The sequence below is a fragment of the Benincasa hispida genome, chromosome 7, assembly GCF_027475165.1.
Source record: "Benincasa hispida cultivar pf3 chromosome 7, pf3_genome.v1.1, whole genome shotgun sequence".
Lineage (NCBI taxonomy): Eukaryota > Viridiplantae > Streptophyta > Magnoliopsida > Cucurbitales > Cucurbitaceae > Benincasa > Benincasa hispida.
The window spans coordinates 37,513,381-37,536,091 of NC_143484.1; the positions used below are offsets into that span (position 1 = coordinate 37,513,381).

At 31.5% G+C, this 22,711-nt stretch overlaps 1 protein-coding gene across 2 annotated transcripts; it reads left to right on the plus strand.

The window, feature by feature from the left end:
- The first annotated feature begins 8,221 nt into the window (after nt 1-8,221).
- LOC120080918 (vacuolar acid trehalase) lies at nt 8,222-12,046 on the plus strand. Of its 2 annotated transcripts, none has more exons than XM_039035599.2 (8): nt 8,222-8,494; nt 8,849-8,922; nt 9,269-9,310; nt 9,824-9,865; nt 10,107-10,190; nt 10,694-10,781; nt 11,293-11,390; nt 11,770-12,046. In XM_039035599.2, exons 1-8 carry the CDS (start codon nt 8,314-8,316, stop codon nt 11,794-11,796), a joined length of 636 nt encoding a protein of 211 aa, XP_038891527.1. In that variant the 5' UTR covers nt 8,222-8,313; the 3' UTR covers nt 11,797-12,046. The 2 variants fall into 2 exon arrangements, with proteins under 2 accessions (XP_038891527.1, XP_038891526.1); XM_039035598.2 differs by having other exon boundaries at nt 8,245-8,494; nt 8,831-8,922.
- The last annotated feature ends 10,665 nt before the right edge of the window (nt 12,047-22,711 follow it).

Below are 22,711 nucleotides of genomic sequence, written 5' to 3' on the forward strand. Positions count from 1 at the left end.
TGTTCTTTCTCAATGGGATTTGAAACGATCCGCTTCCACTCACTGGATGTCTATTTAGATTTCCTTCAATTGGTATCAGAGCCAGGTTGTTCTGATACTCTAAATTCCATTATTATATTGAACTTCTTTTACAGTCATGGTGGGTTTTAAGCTTTCTATAATCCGTTTAAGAGTTAAATGTGTTTGTGGATGAGTTGATGGATGTTTACGGGATGATTGCCTCTATTTAAAGCTTTCTTTAAGTTTACAAAATGTTAATTTGTAAGGGCCCCTACGTTTTTGGGCATAATTATCATTAATATTAAAGGTGACAAATTCTAATTTTGTGAGATTCGTCATGACAACACTATCATAAAATATTGTATTTATATTAAAAATTTAATAGATGTTAAATATGCAAAATAACATTAAATTTATTAATTATAATAAATAAAGAAAAATTTGACCTACCTTCAGCGGATGAGACAACAGGAGCTCGTGTTGACAACATGTTGTGAATTTAAGGAGCACAATGGTGCATAACGAGAACACGAATATTGAGAAAATATAATATAATAATAAAGTATAATAAAATAATTAAAACATAATATATAAATAAATGAAATAAAATAATAAAAATATGAAATAAGAAATTTCTTCACTTTCTCCAAGTCTCTTTGAATTTTTACCAATGTGTTATTTATGGGCAAAATGACAAGTAAGAGGTAGTTTATTTGGACACTAAGAATGAGTATTTACAAGACACATGATAACATACATGAGGTATAAAGGGAGTACATTTGACTTTTGACACTAAGAATGGGTATCTATTTTACACATAAATTGTAATATTTATAATAAGACCTTAGTTTATGCTCTCCCTTTTTTTCCTCAAAATTTAAAATGGGAGTTTAGCCTTAAAATTAATTATTAAATAATGTATTTGAGAATTAACTTTTTTTTTTTTGAAAAATTTAAATTCGACGATCAAAATGTGTAATGTGTTTAATTTCAAGCAAAATACATTAAAATAGATTCTTTTTTAAAGCTTTTGAGTAATTTATTTTTGTACTAAACAAGTGAATTACCATGTTTTTGACTAAGTTACCTATCACTTTTTTTTACCCAAATATAAGTATTGCCATCCTCTATTAGACCTAAGTGAGATTTTTATATCTGTTTTAAATTTAAACTCCAATTTTTAGTGCAAATATGGACCTTTCATTTCAACAATTCAAACTCCAACTTTTAGTGCAAATATGAACTTTCATTTCAAACGTAGTCCATTCAAGAAGGTATGAAATACATGACACATAAACAATGCTTTGATATTGTCTCAAACTAAATTTTGATGCAGTCATTCTTAAGGATTATATAAGATTAAGAGCTAACGTTTATCGTTTAGATGGAGATACGATGTTAGACAAAATCAAAGGAATGAACAAAGTCATTGAAGAATTTGTTGTATTTGCTATAGGCAAAGGTGAGTTTTTCGATTATTTTAGGGATCGTTTGATTGGAGGGTTTTCTGCATATAAATTAATAAAAATATACGAAACTCAAAACCCATATTTGTTTCACAATCTTCAACACTTTATTTGGGAATAAACTATTTCCAGGCATCCATTTTCCACATACAAAATTTTTTATTCTCTTCCAAAATTGTGAGTTTTATCTTTTCTCTTCTCTACCTATTTTTCATTTTTTTATATAATTTCATTTTGACTTTAGTCAATTACTTAATTAATTAATATTAATTTTTAAAAAATTAATATAAATATTTATTGTAATAAATCAATAATAACCTATTAACATGCTTACTTAACTTATTTTTACGATAAAATTTGATTAATGAATGCAGTTACTTTTTTACCTAAACAATTAATTGATTAGCTAACAATATATTAAATATATTTAATTAGTAAATTAGGATTAATTAACTTTAGTTAGTACAAAAAATTGTTTTAATAATAATAATAATTGATTTTTTTATAATCAAGCAATTATTTATTGAAATTAATTTTGATTTGATCTTTCTAATTAAAAGTAATCAACTTTTTTGGTATTCTTTATTAATATCATTTATTAACATATCATATTTTTATCCCATTTTTTACTTTTTCTATAAAATATTGTTTATCAAAATATATTTTCTAATATTATTTAATTAAAATTAAAAATACTAATGTTGAACTTAGGATGTGTTTGGAATGCATTTTCAAGTGTTTAATTTAAAAAGTAAGTCATTTTGGAAAAAATTAGAGTGTGTGACAACTACTCAAATAGCTTTTAAAATGTATTTTCTATCATTTTTGTAAAAAATGTTTAAATAGAAATGAGTTTTTTGAAAAACAATTTTTTTTTAGTCAACCCAAACGAGCCCTTAATTAATTATAAAAATAATTAAGAATTAGATTATAATTAATATATCCTTCGTTTAGTATATTAATCGGTTATCTCATTTTTTCACTTTTTCTATAATATATTTTTTTTATTAAAATATATATTTTTTATTATTTAATTAAAATTAAAATTACTAATGTTGAAGTTAATTAATTATAAAAATGATTAAGAATTAACTTATAATTAATATATCGTTCATTAATATATTAATTGGTTAATTTTCATTATAAATTACTCAATTTTTAAATATTTATAATTAAAATTATTATTAATTGACTTTTATTAATATATAGAATGATATTTATTTTTAATTAATTAATATATTATAATTACATAAGATTTGTCATATTTAATTTTATAAATTAAATACAAATATAATTTTTATTTCTAAAGTTGTTTTGATAGTATTATTCATGCACAATGAAACGACCCTTTAAGATTTTTCTAAGGCAAGAATAACTTTGCAAATAGTTTTAAGTTTTCCAGCGATGCTATTCGAGACAAATAATACCAAAGTCTCGCTATTAGGTTTTTGCTCACACTTCAAAAGTGCAACATCGTCGCAAATGAACTCTCATCCATGCACGTAGAAATTTTTGGAATGAAGTTTGGATTGAGGACCGTTAGATGCTCTAAATTCTGGATGCTTCTATTGTTGAATTATTTTTGTTTTCATTTATTTTCCTTTCTAATTAAAGATGTATTTGGAATATATTTTTAAGTGTTTGATTTAAAAAATAAGTCATTTTGAAAGAAATTGGAGTGTTTGACAACAACTCAAAATAACTTTTTAAGTATATTTTAATCAGTTTTTATATAAAAAAAATGTTTAAATAAAAATGAGTTTTTTGAAAAACATTTTTTTTTTCAAATTAATCCAAACAGACCCTTAAATAAATATGTATACTAAAACCGACATCAAAATAGTTCAATAGCAATTTACTATACATTGTGTGTGTATATATATACACACACATATATATTCTAAAAAGACAATATATTTAACTTTAATTAGATTCTTTTTAAACAATTTATTGACCAATGTAGGGTTGATTTGAGAGAATTGATAAAAATAGGGCTGTAAAATTGTAGACTGGATCCACGAGCACCAAGTTAGCATATAAATCGTGTACTCGGTCCACAATTTAAAGCTAAATTGTGGACGAGGTCCATGCTTTTTCCCACACCACGTGACCACCTGTTGACCTAACACTAACCCGCCACCCTGACTGTCACTTGTCAGGTATGCTACGTTGACTAGGACATCGTGGACCAGGTCCACCATTTCCATGGTCACAAAACCTTACTTCATCCTCTTCGATCAATTTCTTCTTCACCCTCAACTCTCCTTCTTTCTTCCTCTCTCCTAGCCCGCCGCCAGTTGTCTCTCGTCGTTCGTTGGTCCTCCATGCTCTTCGTCGTCTACCATCTCCCTTGCCATCGTGTCGTCGTCGATCATAGGTATTTTTTTAGTATATGTGATTGTGCTTTGAATATTCATAGATCTAATAGCTTGTTTAAATGTATGGATGAAAATCTAGAGTTTTGAATTAGTTTTGTTGAAAATTTAGAAGATAGTGTGCGGAGTTTATTCTGTCTAAGATTTTTTTTTTTAGTTTATTGTTGTAATTTGGATTGATTTTGTTTTTTACGTTGGATTGGACTCCAGTTTGAAATTGACTTTGTTATGCAATGAAATTTGTTATGTAATTGACTTTATTGGACTTTGTTATTGTAATTGGTTTTTGTTTATATTACCGAACTTTGTTATTGTAATTTGAAATTATATTTTTGGTTATTGAACTTTGTTATTGTAATTTGAAATTATATTTTTGGTTATTGGACTTTGTTATTGTAATTTGAAATTTTATTTTTAAATTGTTTAATTTTGTTTTTATTATTTTAGTGATTGTGCATCATGGATCCGGATCCTTCTAATGATGTGCAATTATATCAATCAAATACTCATAGTTCACAATCGATATGGGATAGTTCTCCTACTATAATTTTGGGTTGTCAGAGAAGGGAGACATTTGCACAACGTACTATCCCGTTCGATCCACATATTATGTCTTACGTGCAACATGATGGTTTTCTTGGAGTTCACATATTGGATTTATCCAATTGGATTGACACCTCATCACTGCTTTAGTAAATCGTTGGAGACCAGAAACCCACACATTTCACACGCCTTGTTGGGAATGTACAAGTACGTTACAGGACGTTGCAATTCAATTTGGACTATTAATGGATGGAGAACTCGTGACGGGTTCAATGCAATATGATTGGAAAACTATTAGCAATGATCTTTTGAGTGTTCAACCAGATGATTTGAAAGGCTCAAGATTGAGTATCACGTGGCTTAGCATCCCAGTTTACTGAGTAGTCTCTCGATGACAACAACATTAGCGTACTAAGATATGCACGAGCATACATTATGTAGCTTATTGGAGGATTTTTGTTCGTTGACAAGTTGAACACTTAAGTACACCTTATGTTTCTTCCATTGCTGGCTAATTTTGAGCATGTTGGTACGTACTCGTGGAATGGTGTCTGTCTTGCGTGGCTTTATAGAGAACTATGCCGGGCTAGTAATGCACAATATTTGGAAATAACGGGCCACTGATACTAGTACAAGTTGGGCTAATGAAAGATTTAACACTGTAGCACCACGAGTCTAGTTATAGGCCACAGATCATCATCCATTCATTGCCAGGTATTATTTTATTTATATATTTCTTCCATTATCATTTTACATAATAAATAAATTAATTATATTTTTTAAAATTTTAGATAGAATGGTGTATGGGCTGCCTCTAAACATCAGCAAATATGTTGTTAGTATATCAACAGATATTTGACCGATTGATGCACAATCAAGTAAGGTTTAGTATGTATAAATGAATATTACATACTTTTTTGGTGTTTAATCATTCTTATTTTTTTTTCTAGATTAATTGGATGCCATACACGCAAGATATTTGGTCATTACTATCTGATTAATGTCGTGATGGTTAAAGACATTTGGTTGTTCGTTAACCTTCTTATATGCTTCCATATAGTAGAGTACTATCAACTAGATTGTGTATTGAGACAGTTCGGTCTACGACAAATGGTACCATCATTGTGCCATACACTCCTGGCACTACATCAAATTGATTTAAGAGGTAAGCACAACCAAGATTGACGCCAAATTCATTTAGAATATATATCATATTGGCGTGTACATCATAATCGCTATTCACAAGGAGAAATAACAAATAGGCCAACTATATCATGACTACTTTTCCTTGTACGATTCAATCACGAGACGATTTATTATACATGACGACACTTACTATTACTGATAGAGTAAAGATGCATAAAATGGAAGCTAAGTGAATCATTAAGTACTTTAATTACACTTAATTTGAGTCAAAAACATGCTAAATCATAAGTTTTAACAAAGAGGGTTTTAGTTTGAGTACCTTTGAAGAATTCCACTTAATCTTTTACAATCTCCACGAATTAGATCTCCGAATCTCTGGTAGACCACCAAAAAGATCTTCTCTACTATTATCCGCCTTGGATTTGAGTGGTGGAACTCTTAATTGAGAGGGATTAAGTTGGGTTTTTTGAGAGCTCGCGAGTAAAAAATGTTTTTTTTTTATTTGTAGAAATTTCACAAATTTCAGATTGCATGTCTCCAATATTCTGAAATATGGAGTATTTATTAAGTTGATTCATGCAAGCACTCACTCGATCAGCTAATTAACACTTCAATTAGCACTTAGATAGTGGGCAAGGTGTTAAGATGTAGATTAATCCACTTTAAATCCCATTTTTGGGATAAATCCACTAATATTTCCATTTTTCAATTTGAGTTAATTTAATTTAAGAATAAATTCAATCTTAATTCAATTTTTGTAAGTTGAATTTAAAAATGAAAAATTGATTTAATTTTAATTAATCAATTAATTAATAATTTAATATCAAATATTACATTAATAGAACACCTAATTCAATCATGAATCCTATTCATGTACTAAATATTTAAATCATCATTTAAATATTTTGAACTCTCCAAATTATGTTTAATTTCAATAGAATTAAACGTTAATTATATCAAATATAATTAACCAAAACCTAAATTTGAAATTTAAATATTTCAAATTCCAAACCCTAATTTTGAATTGGAACGTTTCAATTTCGCTTAATATTCTAATCAAAGGTTTAATCTTTTACGAGCTAGTAGAGGGACCTTATGAATCTACAGATCATGAGCTCCAACGATTTGAGATTAATTGGTTAAACTCTTTAATCCAAATTAATCAATATTCGTTAACCACTGAGACACACCATTATAGCTGGATAGTTGCACTCTCCTCACTATAGATATATTTATGTCCACTTGATTTAACCACAATCAGTAAGTCGATCATTCACAGGCCGTTCATATTTATAGCTAGGTCAGAAATACCGTTTTATTCCTGTAAATACATCTTGCTCATTAAGTCACCACTAATCCTCTACTGAATAATTGGTTTATAATCCAACTAATAAACCATGTCCCTGTCGGTCATGAGAGGGCGAGACCCATTTGTTCAATACCAGGAATCAGTACTTAAGGGAACAACATATCTACTAACCCTAAAATGGGTAGGAGTGAATTCCATCTTGCAGGACTATGTCCTCAACTATCTATCCGGTCTTATCCCAAAATGGGAGGCTTATTGAGCATTGTTGTTGAACTACTCTCACCTATGCAGATCAAAAAATATTCTCGAATAAACAGAAGTTCATAGTTAGCTCAAGATTAAGATCGAGTTACCCTAAGTCATCGAATTAAAATAGTCAGTTTTAATAGTAAATAGTCGTTATAAAGAAAAGTGACTATTTTGTGGTCCAATCTTATGCAAACATCTTATGCATAGGATGCCTCCACTCACATGTCTCCACATGAACGATTTTGGATCACATCGTTTATATCAGTATACAAAGTGAGCCGCATCCATAGTGTTCCCAGGACGAGGTACCCAATCTTATCCATATACTTATAGACCTTTTAGGCTATATACTATAACTTGATCATCTTTTATGTTTCTACATAAAGTTAAAGTATCCATACTATAACCCTAGGTTCATTTATTGAATTTTATAACAGAATTCAATTTCAATCATACTTTTATTGATAAATAAAATATGCTTCAATGATTACGAATAGCGAGTTTTAAGACATTCTCAACAATTCCTACATGGTCGCTTACTATTACTACATAGTTAGAGTTTTATTATCTTATATTTTTTAATGTATGATATGAACATTATTTAGTTTTAAATTTTTTTCATCATTATGAATAATTTTGTCCAAGATGTACAACAGTATTTAGTTCAATACAATCTACCAGAATTGAGTTCAATGTGTGACCAAAACTCGGTAAATGTAGAAAATATTATTCAGTATACAAGACAATTCAATGTTGTTGACACTGATCGAAGACGTGTTCGTCGTAGACGACAACGATAATAAAGTGAAGCTAATCCAAAGGAACACGAAGACGACCAACATATGGAAAATTGAGTGATTTGTAATTCAAAATTTTAGTTTTATGTGAACTATCTTCAAATAAAATAACTAATAACATTCTTGAGAAACTAAATCTATTAAATGCTTATGATACAAAAGAATAAGAACAAAACATGTGAGAAAGAAAATTGTTAATTTAAAATAAAAAACAATCTAAATTGAGAAACAATGAAAAAAACAAAAAATATGGAAATCGCGGAGTTGGCCACGTGTTTGATTAACAACAATCGTGTACCGAATATACGATTTTGCTTTTACCCTAATTTTATTATTATTATTATTTTTAAAAAAACATTGTTCTTGAACTTAATTAATAGGCATTGGTTCAACATCGACGACGTTGGGATAAGACAGAAACCATTCCGATGGCTCTGGCTTCATCTCTAACCTTCTCTCCCTATCCACTTTTGAACTCGCGCGCCCTCCCACCAACCTTCTTCCATTTCATCAATGGCGCGCCTTCCAAAATTTCACCACTATCCGTTTCTTCTACGAGTAATCCCCTCAAGTTGAAGCTCCGACGAACTTTCAGAGTATCTTCTGAAGGTACGTTCACCGTTAGTTTGTCGATTCTCAAAATTTGAATCCATACAAGTAGTTATCGAGTTCTTCGAGACGCTAGACGCTATATTCAGCTGATATCCGCCTTAGATTATCGTCATTCGTCTCGATTCTTGCTGTTTCCAAGTACTTCACTCATGGAGGAACTAGAATGGTGCAAATTTTCATAAAGAACTATAACTAGAAATTGCCGATATCAGTAAATGTTTCCTGCTTAAAGTGCGTCTTGCTTGCCTTTTTTCCCCCTTTCGTTTCGCGTCTTTCCTGATTAGTAATTGCCGAGAATCTCAATATTCCTATTGTTTCTTTGATATGATACAGTTAATTTCACTTCTACAGGGGCTCCCAATGAATTAGTCGAGGATTCGAAGTTTGTTCCCTTGAATGCTGATGATCCCAGATATGGTCCACCTGTAAGTTCTGGTTAGTTTCAGCATCATTGTTGAAGTTTTTTTTACTTGACTGTTCTTTTTTCGAAGGGGACATGATATGTCTTTGTTGCTTCTTTTCAGTGAATTTCTTTGATTGTTTATGTTTGTTTATTGTCCAAGGATACGAATTGAATTTAAATCAAGCAACTGGATTGAATAGCAGCCCCTTCTTCTAAATTTTCATTGTGGACCTTTTTTTGTCTTATAGGATTATTGTTCTTTTATGCTTCTCTTAGAGTATGAAGTTACGTTTTTGAACTATTTTCCATCCGTTTGTCTTTAAGAATAAGGGGAAGCAGTTTAAAATTCAGACTGTTGATTATTACAGGCATTGCTGTTGCTGGGCTTTGAACTGGAGGAGGCAGTGAAGGTAAGCTTCGAGTTGTTTTTCTTCTTCTTCTTCTTCTTCTTCTTCCTGCCCTTCAACTCTTGCACATTAAAAGAAGTAAAAATATTACCTGTTACCTGAATAGAAAATGATTGTCATTGGTGGAGCATCAAATTTTGATTTTTGAAGGGATAGCAAACTAGTTAAGGAGGCAATGCTGCAGACTTTTTAGTTTGTGTTATATGGCTTACTTACAGATTATCACAACATTCACCAGTCGATTCTCTTAAATGTCAATTTTAACTGTATGAATGGTTGAAGTTTAAGAGGCTTATGATTTATAAATATTGGTTTTCTTTCTTTATCCGAGGCTTCATGTTATTTTATGACGATGAAACACTTGGAAATTTCATTCAAAGTCTTGTATTCAGTTACTATGACACTAAATACCTCAGAACTCCTAGTCTTTTTGCTTATCCTTAGCTTTTGAATGCTAATCTCGAAAACTGTTCCCAACTCAATAACTTTTTTATTACATTTTGATTTTGATTTCAGATTCAAGAGCTGTTGAAAGATTTGGACGGTGAATTCATGCAGGTAGTTCATTTCCCCTCACATTCATATTCTTTAGGTAAGATGTAAGGGTGATGTTGCTTAGAAAAGTAGAATAAAAATATGAGATTCTCTGTTCAATGTATTGCGAAACTAATTGTTGAAATTAAGAGGTTCTGCCATGGACGTTGTCTTACATATTGCATGTATATATAATCATCTCTACCAACTCGTGGTACCAAAATACTTACATGAATAATGGGCGGAACAGTTTTTGTTATTGTAGGTTATTCTTTGTACTGAAGATATGATTACCCAATCCCTGTGGGAAGCAGTTCATACAAACCAACCAGTTTTGGCAAAAGTGAAGGTCAAGTTCTGAACTTCCTAAAATTTTACTTGTTTAGAGTTGTTATGTGCTTGCCAAATTGCGTTCTTCTCATAAGAAGGTTGCTTTGATGTAGAAAAACATATTTCTTGGAACCCTTGCAAACTTGAGTCTGCATTCTGAACTTTTACCTTTTCTAGATTTTAATTAAATAGTTATACTAAATTCTGTTTTCAGCATTATCTCTATTGTTTTTCGGCGGAGTGAATTCTCAGCAACAATCTCGATGTACTATTATAATTTATAAAGGCTTCATAAATATGCATATAACATAGCCTGACATGCAGATGATCATGCCACTGAAGTGATGATATGATTGACCCCAAAAAAGAAAAAAATGAAAGAAAATTAGCAATGGCGTGCGAAAGCACTTCAGATCTGAAAATTGTCATATAATGTTTCCTTTGTTAATGTAATGCTGCAACATATCAACATAAACTGTAAATTATCTGTCATGTTACTCAGTCTGTATATTATTTCTTCAGATAGCCAGATCATTGCCGCGAATCTGTTTCTTATCCGGTCTTAGTGGAGAGGAAATGATGATGTTCATAGATGCTTTTCCAGAAACTGGTATTGAAAGCCCCTCTTCTTTTTTTATTTCAAGAAGTTAGAATCTTTTAAAATCCAAAGGTATATTAAAAGTTTGCAAATTCTTGTACTCTCTCCATATTATCATTATGCAAACACGATGAGTCTAATATCATTGGATAATCATCAATGAAATAGTTATGATTGATTCATCTTTGGATAATCATCTATGAAATAGTTATGATCACGACACCACAGCCAAAGAAGTCAGATGAAATCTCTTCCTTTCCCTCTTAGTACTACGATAGTCATCTCAGAAATTAGTTAGAACTTAGTGATAGACCTTAGCCTCAATTTTATTTATCAACAAGCAATAGAGAACTTTCGACTTTTCGAGAGCTCCCCTAATCGTATTCCTTGGGGCCCAAAACGTTCATCTCATGTAATTACACCACTCTTCTTCCCACCCACGCTTTGCATACTTCTATAATTGGGGGCGTATCACTTGGAAGATGTCTTTTTTGTTTAGTCTTCTCATTTTCTTTTGGTGCAGGACTTGAACCAGCTGTATTTGCTGCTCTTGTTCCGAACGCTGCTAATAAACCAGTAGAAGAGTTAATAGAAGAGATCATGGGGGACCATGAAGCGCTGGTAAGGAAGAATTCTTAGTTTTGTTCATCTGAATTTCTAAAGCCTTCGATCGTCTATGATCCGGTACCAATGAAACTAATCCTCTCTGTTTGATCCCCTAAAACTAATCCTAGCCTACCAACTTTAAATGCTTTGAGATTTGGTCATTTTTTTCCTCCATTCATAGCCAAAAATGGATTGGTCTGAGTTGCTCAATTTTATAAATCTGGTAACCAGTTTTACCTGTATGGTTTTCCATTTGATGAAACTGATTTAATCCAATGTAGAACATCCTGCCAAGTTTTTTTGAGTTGGTTTGAATTTATAATTTTATCTTGATCTCTATGGTTATATTTTGAATATCCCCACTATTAAAGACACCTTATATATTTTCATGCAGACTGGTGCTGCATCAGAAAGGCCATAGGCAAACACCAAACTAGAAAGCTGTTGGAGAATTCTCAAACATCTTCTTCCCCATTTGTTCCTTCTGTTATTTTTTGTTTTGAAAATCATTGTTCTTCTTTTTGTCTTAAATCCAATCTGGACTTGTCTTGCATTTCATTCAATTATGTATGATCTTATATCATATATATGGTGGTTGATATCATACAAATTAAACCTGAAGTGTTCCCCCCTCTTTTAATCAATTTTATCTATTTTAAATATTTAGATCACAACTATATGGGTTTAGCCTTTTAGCTTTTTAAATTTAAACTCATAGAATCTACTTCTACCTATTAGTTTATTTGTTTTGTTATTTATTAATTTTGAATGATTTTAAAATTTATGTAGTTCCCCCCTTGAAAAGGAGAATTTTTACCGATAAAAAAAAATGTCAAACCGTTTACAGAAATAACAAAAGAAATACTGAAAGACACTAATAGACTTTTATCCACGTCTATCACATAGTATCAATGATAAATTTCTATCTGTTTCTATTACTGATAGACACTGATAGACTTATATCAATCTCTATCAAAGAAGATTAAATTTTGTTATTTTGGATAAAATAATAGTTGGGAAATTCTTATAAATAGAAACTTTTTAAAAATATTTATGGTTTATGGCAAAAAGTTCTAAAAGTATTTGTACTTTTGAAACGTTTTGCTATAAAGTGTAAATATTTTTAAATATTTTTTTTTATATTTAAAAAATTTCTAAATAATTTTTCTTATTTTTCTATTTTTGAAAATTTCCTTTTGAAGATTATAAAAAGTTTTTTTATTTTTTATTTTTTTTATTATATTTTAATGAAAAACTTAGTTAGTGAAAAAAATTGGAAGAAAACACATACAATTTTCAAAAAATCGAATGATTATATATATATATATATATATATATATATATATATAAAAAGCATAAGTTTTATGGTTTTGTAATTTTTTGAGGAACTAAAGTTTCGTAATTTTTTTTGTTGTGTGTGAAAATAAAATAAGAAGTAAGTTTGATTAGTTGTTCTGTTTTTCTTGAAAAATTAAAAAGAAAAGAAAAAGATTCCTCTGCTTTCAATTTACTTTACCTATTTGCCATTTCATTTAAAAAAGTAATAATGATAAATTCTGTTTTTCAGGGAACAAATTTCCCAACTAAGACACAGAATTTTGGGTATAAACCATGCAATATTTTAATTTTTATTAATTAATCAAAATTGAAAACCTATTCAATAAATTTTGTTTTTTTCCATACGTCGAACACAATATTTTAATTTTTTAATTACATTTGCTTCGATTATTGGCCTTTCAAAATCATGAAGTATTTTTTTTTTTTTTTTTAAGCAAAAGTCATAAAGTATTTAAAACCATTTTTTAACTTTCTTGATTTCAATTAGAGAATTATTAGAAATAAATATTTAAACATATTATTACTTTTTCCTGAGAAGGGCATGTTTTTACCCCTCAAACTACAGTGCAACCCTCTTAAAACTATAACAATGTTTGAAATCACTGATTAAAGCATATGTTCTCGACTAAATATTTAAGTTCATAAATAAAATTGAAGTTTAATTAGTTTACTAATCTATTTATGTAAGATATTTTTTAAATATTTCCAATATTGATTTTGGTAGAGATCAAATTATTATAAATTATAAAATATAGAGATTAACTTGTTATTTATTGGTCAAAGTGAGCATAATTCAAATTACATACTAATATTTTAGCGACCAATACGTATATCATTCGAATCCTTCTCACTATTAGACAAAAAACTTGTTATTTATGAAGTTTATGACTAAATTGCTATAAATATAGTACAAAAAATTAAGTAGTGAGATTATAGTTGATATCATGCACATCTAGAGATGTCCACGGGATGGGACGAGGACGGGGAAGCCATCCTCGTCTCCATCCCTACCCCCCATATCATTCTCTGTCCCCGTGAATTTCTCCACGGGGAACGAGGTGGGATTCCCTGCGGGATCCGCGGAGAAAAATTTCCCGTTTTTTTTTTTTTCAATGCAATTTTAATTGAAACATTTCTTAGTTCAAATTTCAAGAGAACATTGTCAATTTTCCTATTAAAAACATTCATCCATAATCCATCAATTATTCTCATTAAAATTCAATTTAAACTTAAACAATTAAAACATCCATCCATAATTACTTTAAGAAAAGTTACAACATGACAACAACATAGTTTTTTTAAGACACGACATGACAATAACAAATCATAAGTCCAGACACAATAGGACAACAACATGTTTTTTTTTTTTAAGAAAAGTTACAACATAAACAAACGAAGCCATCAACGAATTTAATCCAATTTTGTAAGGGATAACTCCTGAAAAAAAAAAAAAACACAAATATTGTACATATTAATATAAATCAATATTAAAATAATAATAAAAATAATACACAAACTTATAACTTACATCATCTGGATCTCGATTCTCAAGAACGTTTTCCAATACTTTAGCATCTATAGGAGTATGCTTATCTATTTAAGACATCTAAAAAGAAAACTAGATCTCAAATAGTAAAAAAATAAAAGTTTATTAAATAAATTAAACAATAATATTAACTCATACCTTCCGCCCATAACCAATCTTAAGTACACATCAGAGTTTCCAATAAATATTCATGAATTTGAGAACGATGTGGACCTACATGTCTACCACCAATACTAAATGCAGATTTAGAAGCAACAGTAGTGATGGGAACAACTAGAACATCTCTTGTAATTTAATACAAAATAGGATACTTCACTCCATTCAACTTCCACTAGAAGAAATTCGAGCTTCAATGTCGGTTGAAAATAATATTATTGGATGTATTATGTCGGTTGAAAAAAATGGATCTTCAATGTCGGTTTTAAACCGACATTGAAGATGGCCTACAATGTTGGTTTAAAACTGACATTGAAGGCCTCCCATTATTTTATTATTTTTTTAAAATTTATCAAAATTTTGATTTCCCTCTCGCGTGCGCGTGCCCTAAAATTTCATCTCTCAGCTCTCTCACTTTACCAAACATATTGCAATGCCCTCGATCAGCCGTTTGCCTACCCAAACAAACTCTCTCCTCTCTCAGTAGCTGCTGGTCGGCCGTTTGCCTTCAGGTGGGGTTATCTTCATCGGGCGGTCATCGGAAACGAGCTCGTCATCCAAGCTTCTCCATCGCAGGTATGGTTGTCTTCCTTTGTCATTTGAACAACATTTTTGTTTGCCTTCAAGTGAGGTTGTCTTCCTCTGTCATTTGATAGTTGAATATTTGAACAACATTTCTTTTGTCATCGAACCTAATAACCACCAAAAGAGCAGCTTGTCTTGTTGTATCCATTTGAGAAATTTTGGGTTTATCTTCTTTAGACCAGATTTATACTGCTGTTTAGATGAAAGAAATTTCTGTCAAATTTATACTATTGTTTAGCCATTCAACCTCAGACTTCATTAGACGGTGCATTGTTCTGTTACTCATCCATTGTTTTGTTACTCATTCAACCAAGAACACCAATGTGTTATCGATGTTTATGTTGCTTTGTTCTGTTACTCATCCACTATATATTATGGAAACTTTCATATGTTTACATTTACTTATAATTTACAAATGGTTTAATAACTCTTTATATCTGACCAATCCATCTTTTGATCCTCAATCTTGTTGTTATTCAAGTTGAGCAATATGGTTCCTATATAAGAAAATAAGAAATTAAGGCACTGATTATCCTGCACTTTAGTAAGGAACATTATTTTCGTTAATCTTTTGTAGCTTCGTGCAGTAGGCCTTTTTTCTCTTCCGTTGATCTAATTTATACGTAATGTGGTTAATGGTTTATGCTTGTCATCTCCATATGTTACTGTTTAGAGTCCTTACCTCCCATTGACTTTAGCTTAGAATTCACTGCCAGTTGTTGTGTGGTGTTGAGTGAAGTTTTTCATTTGTTAGGTTCAAGTTTGACGTGTAAGGCTAAATTTTGATTCTTGAGGATTTGGAAGGAAGATAGGAAGATTGCATTGGACGTGTTTTAAGAAGGTTGGCAAGTGGATAAGGTGCACCCAATACAAAAAGGACTTCATAATAACATTAATAACAAGGACAAGGTAATATTTATAAGATGCTTATCTTAAAAGTCTAGTTGTTCTAAATTTGTTGAAGTTGCATATTTTTCAATCATAATTTTATGCTTTTAAATTTTTCCTTGTTATTTTATTATTATTATTATTTTTTTATAGATTAAGTTGCATATTTTACAATCATGGATAAGTCATGGATGAAAATGAATAGAATGTCAGCTGAGTATGGTTTAGGGGTCGAGGTGTTTATTAAAAATAGTTTACAACATTCAAATATATCGAATGTCATGAGTTGTCCATGTTTGAAGTGTGTTAATGCAAAGACTTTAGATGTGAACAAAATAAGAGAACATTTATTTTTTAATGGTATAGATCAAAGTTATCAGACATGGATTTTTCATGGTGAATCATTACCGATTAAGAGGAACAATGAAAATGTGTCTATTAGTGAAAGAGACGAAGCTGATGAGGATGATGTTGATGTTGATGACACAATTGGAATGTTTGAGGCTGCATACAATAACTATTTTAATGGAAAATCTGATAATTTTGAAGAATTATTAGATGATGCGAAGAATCCATTGTACCCAAATTGTAAAACTTTTTCCAAAATATCTACATTGGTAAAGTTATATAATTTAAAAGCTAAATTTGGATGGAGCGATAAGAGTTTCACTGAGTTGTTGGAATTAATTCATGACATATTACCTAGTCCTAATGAAATTCCAACTTCTACTTATGAAGCAAAAAAGATGTTGGGTACTCTTGGAATGAAGTACGAGAAGATTCATGCATGTAGAAATGATTCTTGCTTGTTTAGAAAAGAACTCTCTAATGCAAATGTATGCCCCATTTGTGGTACGTCAAGATAGAAGCTTTAAAAAAAATTAAACGAAAAGGCTAAGAATATCCCAGCAAAAGTCATGTGGTATTTCCCCCCAATTCCAAGATTTGAAAGAATGTTTCGAAGTAAAGAGACAACAAGTTTATTAACGTGGCATGCTAAAAAAAAGAAACAGATGGTTTATTAAAACATCCCAAAGATGCCCTATTGTGGAAAAAAATAGATAATTTGTTGCCAGAGTTTGGGTCAGAACCTAGAAATCTTCGTCTTGCTCTTTCGACAGATGGGGTAAATCCACATGGAAATTTGAGTAGTAGATATAATTGTTGGCTAGTGATGTTAGTGATGTACAATCTACCTCCATGGTTGTGCATGAAGCGAAATTTTTTTTATGTTGACTGCACTAATATCTGGTCCTAAACAATCGAAAAATGACATAGATGTTTATTTAGCTCCGTTAGTAGATGACTTGAAAAAACTTTGGAAAGATGAGGTAGAATGTTACGATGCGTATGAAGAACAACGTTTCATGCTTAAAGCCATTTTATTATGGACTATTAATGATTTTCCTGCATATGGTAACTTGTGTGGTTGAACGGTTAAAGGATATCATGCATGTCCAATTTGTGGAGAGAATACTTCATCCATTTATTTACCAAAAGAGAAAAGGATGGCATATCTCGGGCATCGCAAGTTTCTACCCCGCCATCATCCATATACATGAAATAGTGCATAATCCTACTACTCCCATTACTAGCCTCGTACGTAAATTATTTATTTTTTATATAGTGCTAGCTTTAATTTAATAAATGGATGTAAACTTATGTTGAGTTTATCGTTTTTTTCCTTTTTGTAGTTCAATACAAAAGATGCATATACACAAGGAGAGATCGATGTAATTCGAACCCAATGGGAAAGTTTTGTTGGCCGATTTGTGTAAGGATGTAATTCTTGTTTTTTAGAATGTAAATGGTAGCTTAGAATGAATTTGTGGATAAATTCATAGGTGGAAAACATGATCTGTTTATTATTGGAAGTTGTATTCTAGTATTGTGATTCTTGTTTATTCATGGAATTAGTACTACTTGATATTTGTGAATGAGAGAAATGATGGCTTTGGTGCAAGTATTCTATGAAAGTCTGGTTCTGGTATTGTGATTCTTGTTTGTGGATAAATTCATAGGTGGAAGACATGATCTGTTTATTATTGGAAGTTGTATTTATGGTATTGTGATTCTGGTATTGTGAGTCTTGTTTATTCGTGGATTTAGTACTAGATATTTGTGAATGAGGCTTGGTGTACGTATTCTATGAAAGTCTGGTTCTAGTTGGCTTGATGTAAGTATTCTATGAAAGTCTAGTTCTGGTATTGTGATTCTTGTGTGTGGATAAATTCATAGGTGGAAGACATGATCTGTTTTTTATTGAAAATTGTATTTATAGTATTGTAATTCGTGTTTATTCATGGATTTAGTACTAGATATTTGTGAATGAGAGAAATGATGGCTTGGTGTAAGTATTCTATGAAAGTCTGGTTCTGGTTGGCTCGGTGTAAGTATTTTATGAAAGTCTGGTTCAGGTTTTGTGATTCTTGTTTGTGGATAAATTCATAGGTGGAAGACATGATATGTTTATCATTGAAAGTTGTATTTATGGTATTGTGATTTTGGTTTATTCATGGAACTAGTACTAGATATTTGTTATGAGAGAAATGATGGCTTGGTGTAAGTATTCTATGAAAGTCTGGTTCTGGTTGGCTTGGTGTAAGTATTCTATGAAAGTCTAGTTCTGGTATTGTGATTCTTGTTTGTGGATAAATTCATAGGTGGAAGACATGATCTGTTTATCATTGAAAGCTATATTTATGGTATTGTGATTCTGGTTTATTCATGGAACCAGTACTAGATATTTGTGAATGAGAGAAATGATGGCTTAGTGTAAGTATTCTATAAAAGTTTGGTTCTGGTTGGCTTGGTGTAAGTATTCTATGAAAGTCTGGTTATGGTATTGTGATTCTTGTTTGGGGATAAATTCATAGGTGGAAGACATGATCTGTTTATTATTGGAAGCTGTATTCATGGTATTGTGATTCTTGTTTATTCACGGAGTTAGTACTACTTGATATTTGTGAATGAGAGAAATGATGGCTTTGGTGTAAGTATTCTATGGAAGTCTGGTTTTGGTATTGTGATTCTTGTTTGTGGATAAATTCATAGGTGGAAGATAAATATTGATGAGTATATGTAATGGATTGGAAATATTGATTCTTGTTTGTGGATAAATTCATAGGTGGAAGATAAATATTGATGGGCTCGCCATGCAATTTTTTAAAATACTATTTAATATAAAACAATGACGGACATTTCCTGACCCAACACGAGACATATAATGTCATTTAAAATTGATTCGACAATGGAATTTAAAAAAAAAACAGATAGATTCGGGCTTCAATGTCGGTTAAGAATTTAAAAAAAAAAATAGGCTTTATGTCGGTTGCAACCGACATTAAAGACCTTTAATTACTAAAGACCTTTATTCGGTTGCAAGACTTTCAATATTGAAACTTTCAATGTCGGTTGCAACCGACATTGAAGGTTGCAATATTGGTGTTACTGAAGGCCTTTAATGTCGGTAAAATCGGTTTTACCGACATTAAAGGCCAACCGACATTGAAAGGCTGCAATATTGGTGTTACTGAAGGCCTTTAATGTCGGTAAAACCGACATTAAAAGCAACCGACATTAAAGGCCTTTAATAACACTACCTTTAAGGTCGGTTGCCAACTGACATTAAAGGCCGAATTTCTTTTAGTGTTCCACCATTGAAAAATGTTAAAGTTATCTGACCGCATTAGAAGAGATTCATCCAATAATGATCCAGCTCTGATTTGACATTGTCAACTGTTGGGATTGGTGTCCTAATTCTCCTAGAGTCTCGTGTTTTGTAAAGATACACAATGTTCAATGAATAAAATAAGTGTTATTTAATTCTGGCATTTACTCATATTCAATAAACAAAGCTCCTTGGTTATCTCATGTAAAATTAAGCATGTATACGTGATATACAAGTGGTCATGCCTTAAGTGATAACCTAAATCGGTCTGTAGTATAAGGATTAAGGTGGGATATCTGATCCTAATAACACTACGGATACGGTCCGCTTTGTGGAGGTTTGCAAGTGTTGTAAACTACTATAGATAGTAGATCCTGACCATTCATGTGGAGACGTGGAGCGGGGGTGTCTTATACAAAGAGTTTGTATAAGACCTGGACCACGAGATGACTAGACTCTGTATATAACGCCGTTGATACTAGAGACTTGCATCCCACCTAAACGACCATAGGTGACACGACGTCAATCCTGAGTGTTTTGGGAATTCCTGCCTTTGAGGGCGGTCCTTTGATTAGTATGGGTGAGAGTGGCCAGATTGTCAACTCAACATGCCTACCTTTTTGGGGACTTGTCTGATTTGGGAACTGAGAACTCAATCCACAAGATGAAATTTAATCCTTTCCCGAAGAAGGATAAGTAGAGAGATTGCTCCCTTAAGGGCTGATTCTGAAACTTGAACATATTGGCCATAACTTCTCTTTGGAAGATAAGACTCAGTCATATTAGGACTATGACTTATGTTCATTAGAGGGATCAGCGGTACTTAAGGAGACAGATGTAACTACAGGGGCATAACGGTTATTGGCCCAGCTGTACTTACGAGCGATCTGTGAAGGATTGTCGCACTGCTGATTGGTTAAGATGGACACATAATATATCTGTAGTAAGGAAAATTTAGTTGTTGGTCTTTAGTGGAGTGCCTGGCAGTTAACGGATGGTGGATCCCGTGACTAAAGAGTTTAATCAGTTATTCACGTACCGTTGGAGCTTCGGAGCTACAGGTCCATGAGGTCCCCTTAATAGCTTAGATTATGTTGAGGATTAGTTATTGGTGTTGATTTGAAATGTTCAAATTGACAAGAGGTATTTTGATTATATAATCGGTTTGATGTATGAGATACATCTAGTAGAGGATTGATGTAGATGAGATTTACATTAAGTATCATGGAATAGAAAAAGAACTATGGTTTATATATTTTATGAGATGAAATATCAAAACTATAGGTTATAGATATAGTATGATAAGTTGGTTATTGTAGGATCTAAAGGCAACACTAGAGAGGGGGGGGGGGGGGGGGATGAATAGGGTTGACTACCAATTTTTAAAAAATAATTTTATCTTCAAACAATGCTCAATAAAGTTAACCCACTAATTTGATTAAAGAAAATTTATGCAAGACAAAACTTAAATCATGCAAGCTATGATAACTTCAAATTTAAAGACAATTTAATCAAGGATAAATTTAAATAACACACTAAAAATTAAATCATGAAATTAGGAAAGATTAAAAAAATAACTAAGACAAGAAGCAAAAAAAAAAATTTGAAAACAAGAAATAAAAGAGAGAGATGAAGAGAAGGTTCGACAAATTGCCTATTCCACCCTCCAAGACTCCTTCTTGGGTATTTCACTAAGTGATCCTCTTGCAGGTGAGGACCAAACCGACACACGACTCTCTTTTTCCTAGGCTAAAGAGAAACCCAAGATCCTTTTTACTGGTTCAGGATCAAACCAATTTCTTTTTCTCACAATTCAAGGTGTACCCACACATTAATATAATTCCCAAAAAAAGAAAACCTCACAATATTACCTCTTGAAGGGTAAATACATAAGTTTACCACTAAAAAAAACTCACAAAAATAACTCTAGGCCAATTTAGGAGCAAGGAGGACAAGAATTTGAGAGTAGGGAGAATAGAGAGTTTAAGACTTGATAGCTTTTTGGTGTGTCAATGAAGAGTAAAATCAAGTTGAATTTATAGGCGAGTGGGATAAATTTTGGCCATTGGATATGATTGCAAATGAAGGGTGGAGATTGAATAAAAATAGAAAAGGAAAGGATTTGTAATTAAGAGAGGAATTTTGAAAGATTGGAATTATTGAGATTTGGAGGATAAAAAGTATTTGAAGGATGAAAATTTAGGAAGGAAATCAAATTTGAAAAGACTGAAATTTGGTGAGATGTTGGAGAAAATTGGATCAGGAAATTAAAGTAAAATAAGAAAATAAAAATTGAAATTAAAAAATAGCCAGATAATATGGTCACCACGCGAACAGGGGAGGAGATTGAGTCACGTGCCGCATTCTATGAAAAAAGCACGTGCGGCGCACACTCGCGTGAAGCTAGGTGACCGCCACTTTTCATTATTTCATTCGTCCACAGTCACCATGTCATCGCCACATCATATGCCACGTCATCACCATGTCAGAAAAAAGTGACCGGTTGGAGTGCCACGTCATCAATATGGACAGTTTGTGTGCCACGTCAGCCACCACGTTAGCAAGGTGCCACGTGTACTGCCACATTGGATTTCCTCTCCAATCTTCTTTTGCTTATAACTTTCTCGTTTGTACTCCGATTTGAGTGATTCAAATTACGTTGGAATCGTCTTTCCGAGCTCTACAAGATAGTGACTCTGAAACACTGAAAATGTTAGTACAAAAAATCTGAGTTTTTTTTATCATCAAAATACTTGGTTTGATTGAAGCCCTAAAGCTAACAATCTCCCCCTTTTTTATTGAAGCCCTAAAGTTAACCGTTATCATATATGTTTATAATAATATTAATTATTGGATAATTAATTTTTTTTCTTTTAAATAACCAAAGTAGTGGATGGTTATTAGATCATGGTAACCGTGAGTTTAAAAGTAAAGTGGTTTCCTATTTTGAAAAGAAGTTTTTACAAACATTTGAAAAGGTTTTTGAGTTTTCTCTCACGAAAAAGAAACTCACGAAGTCGTCATGTAAATTTGGATTTACTAAGCGACGGCTGGGCGAGTTAAACGATCGTGCAGGCGCGAGCTAAATGATCGTGTAGTGTTTACTAAATGATCGCATAGTTTTGCTAGACGATTGTTGACACAAGATAAATG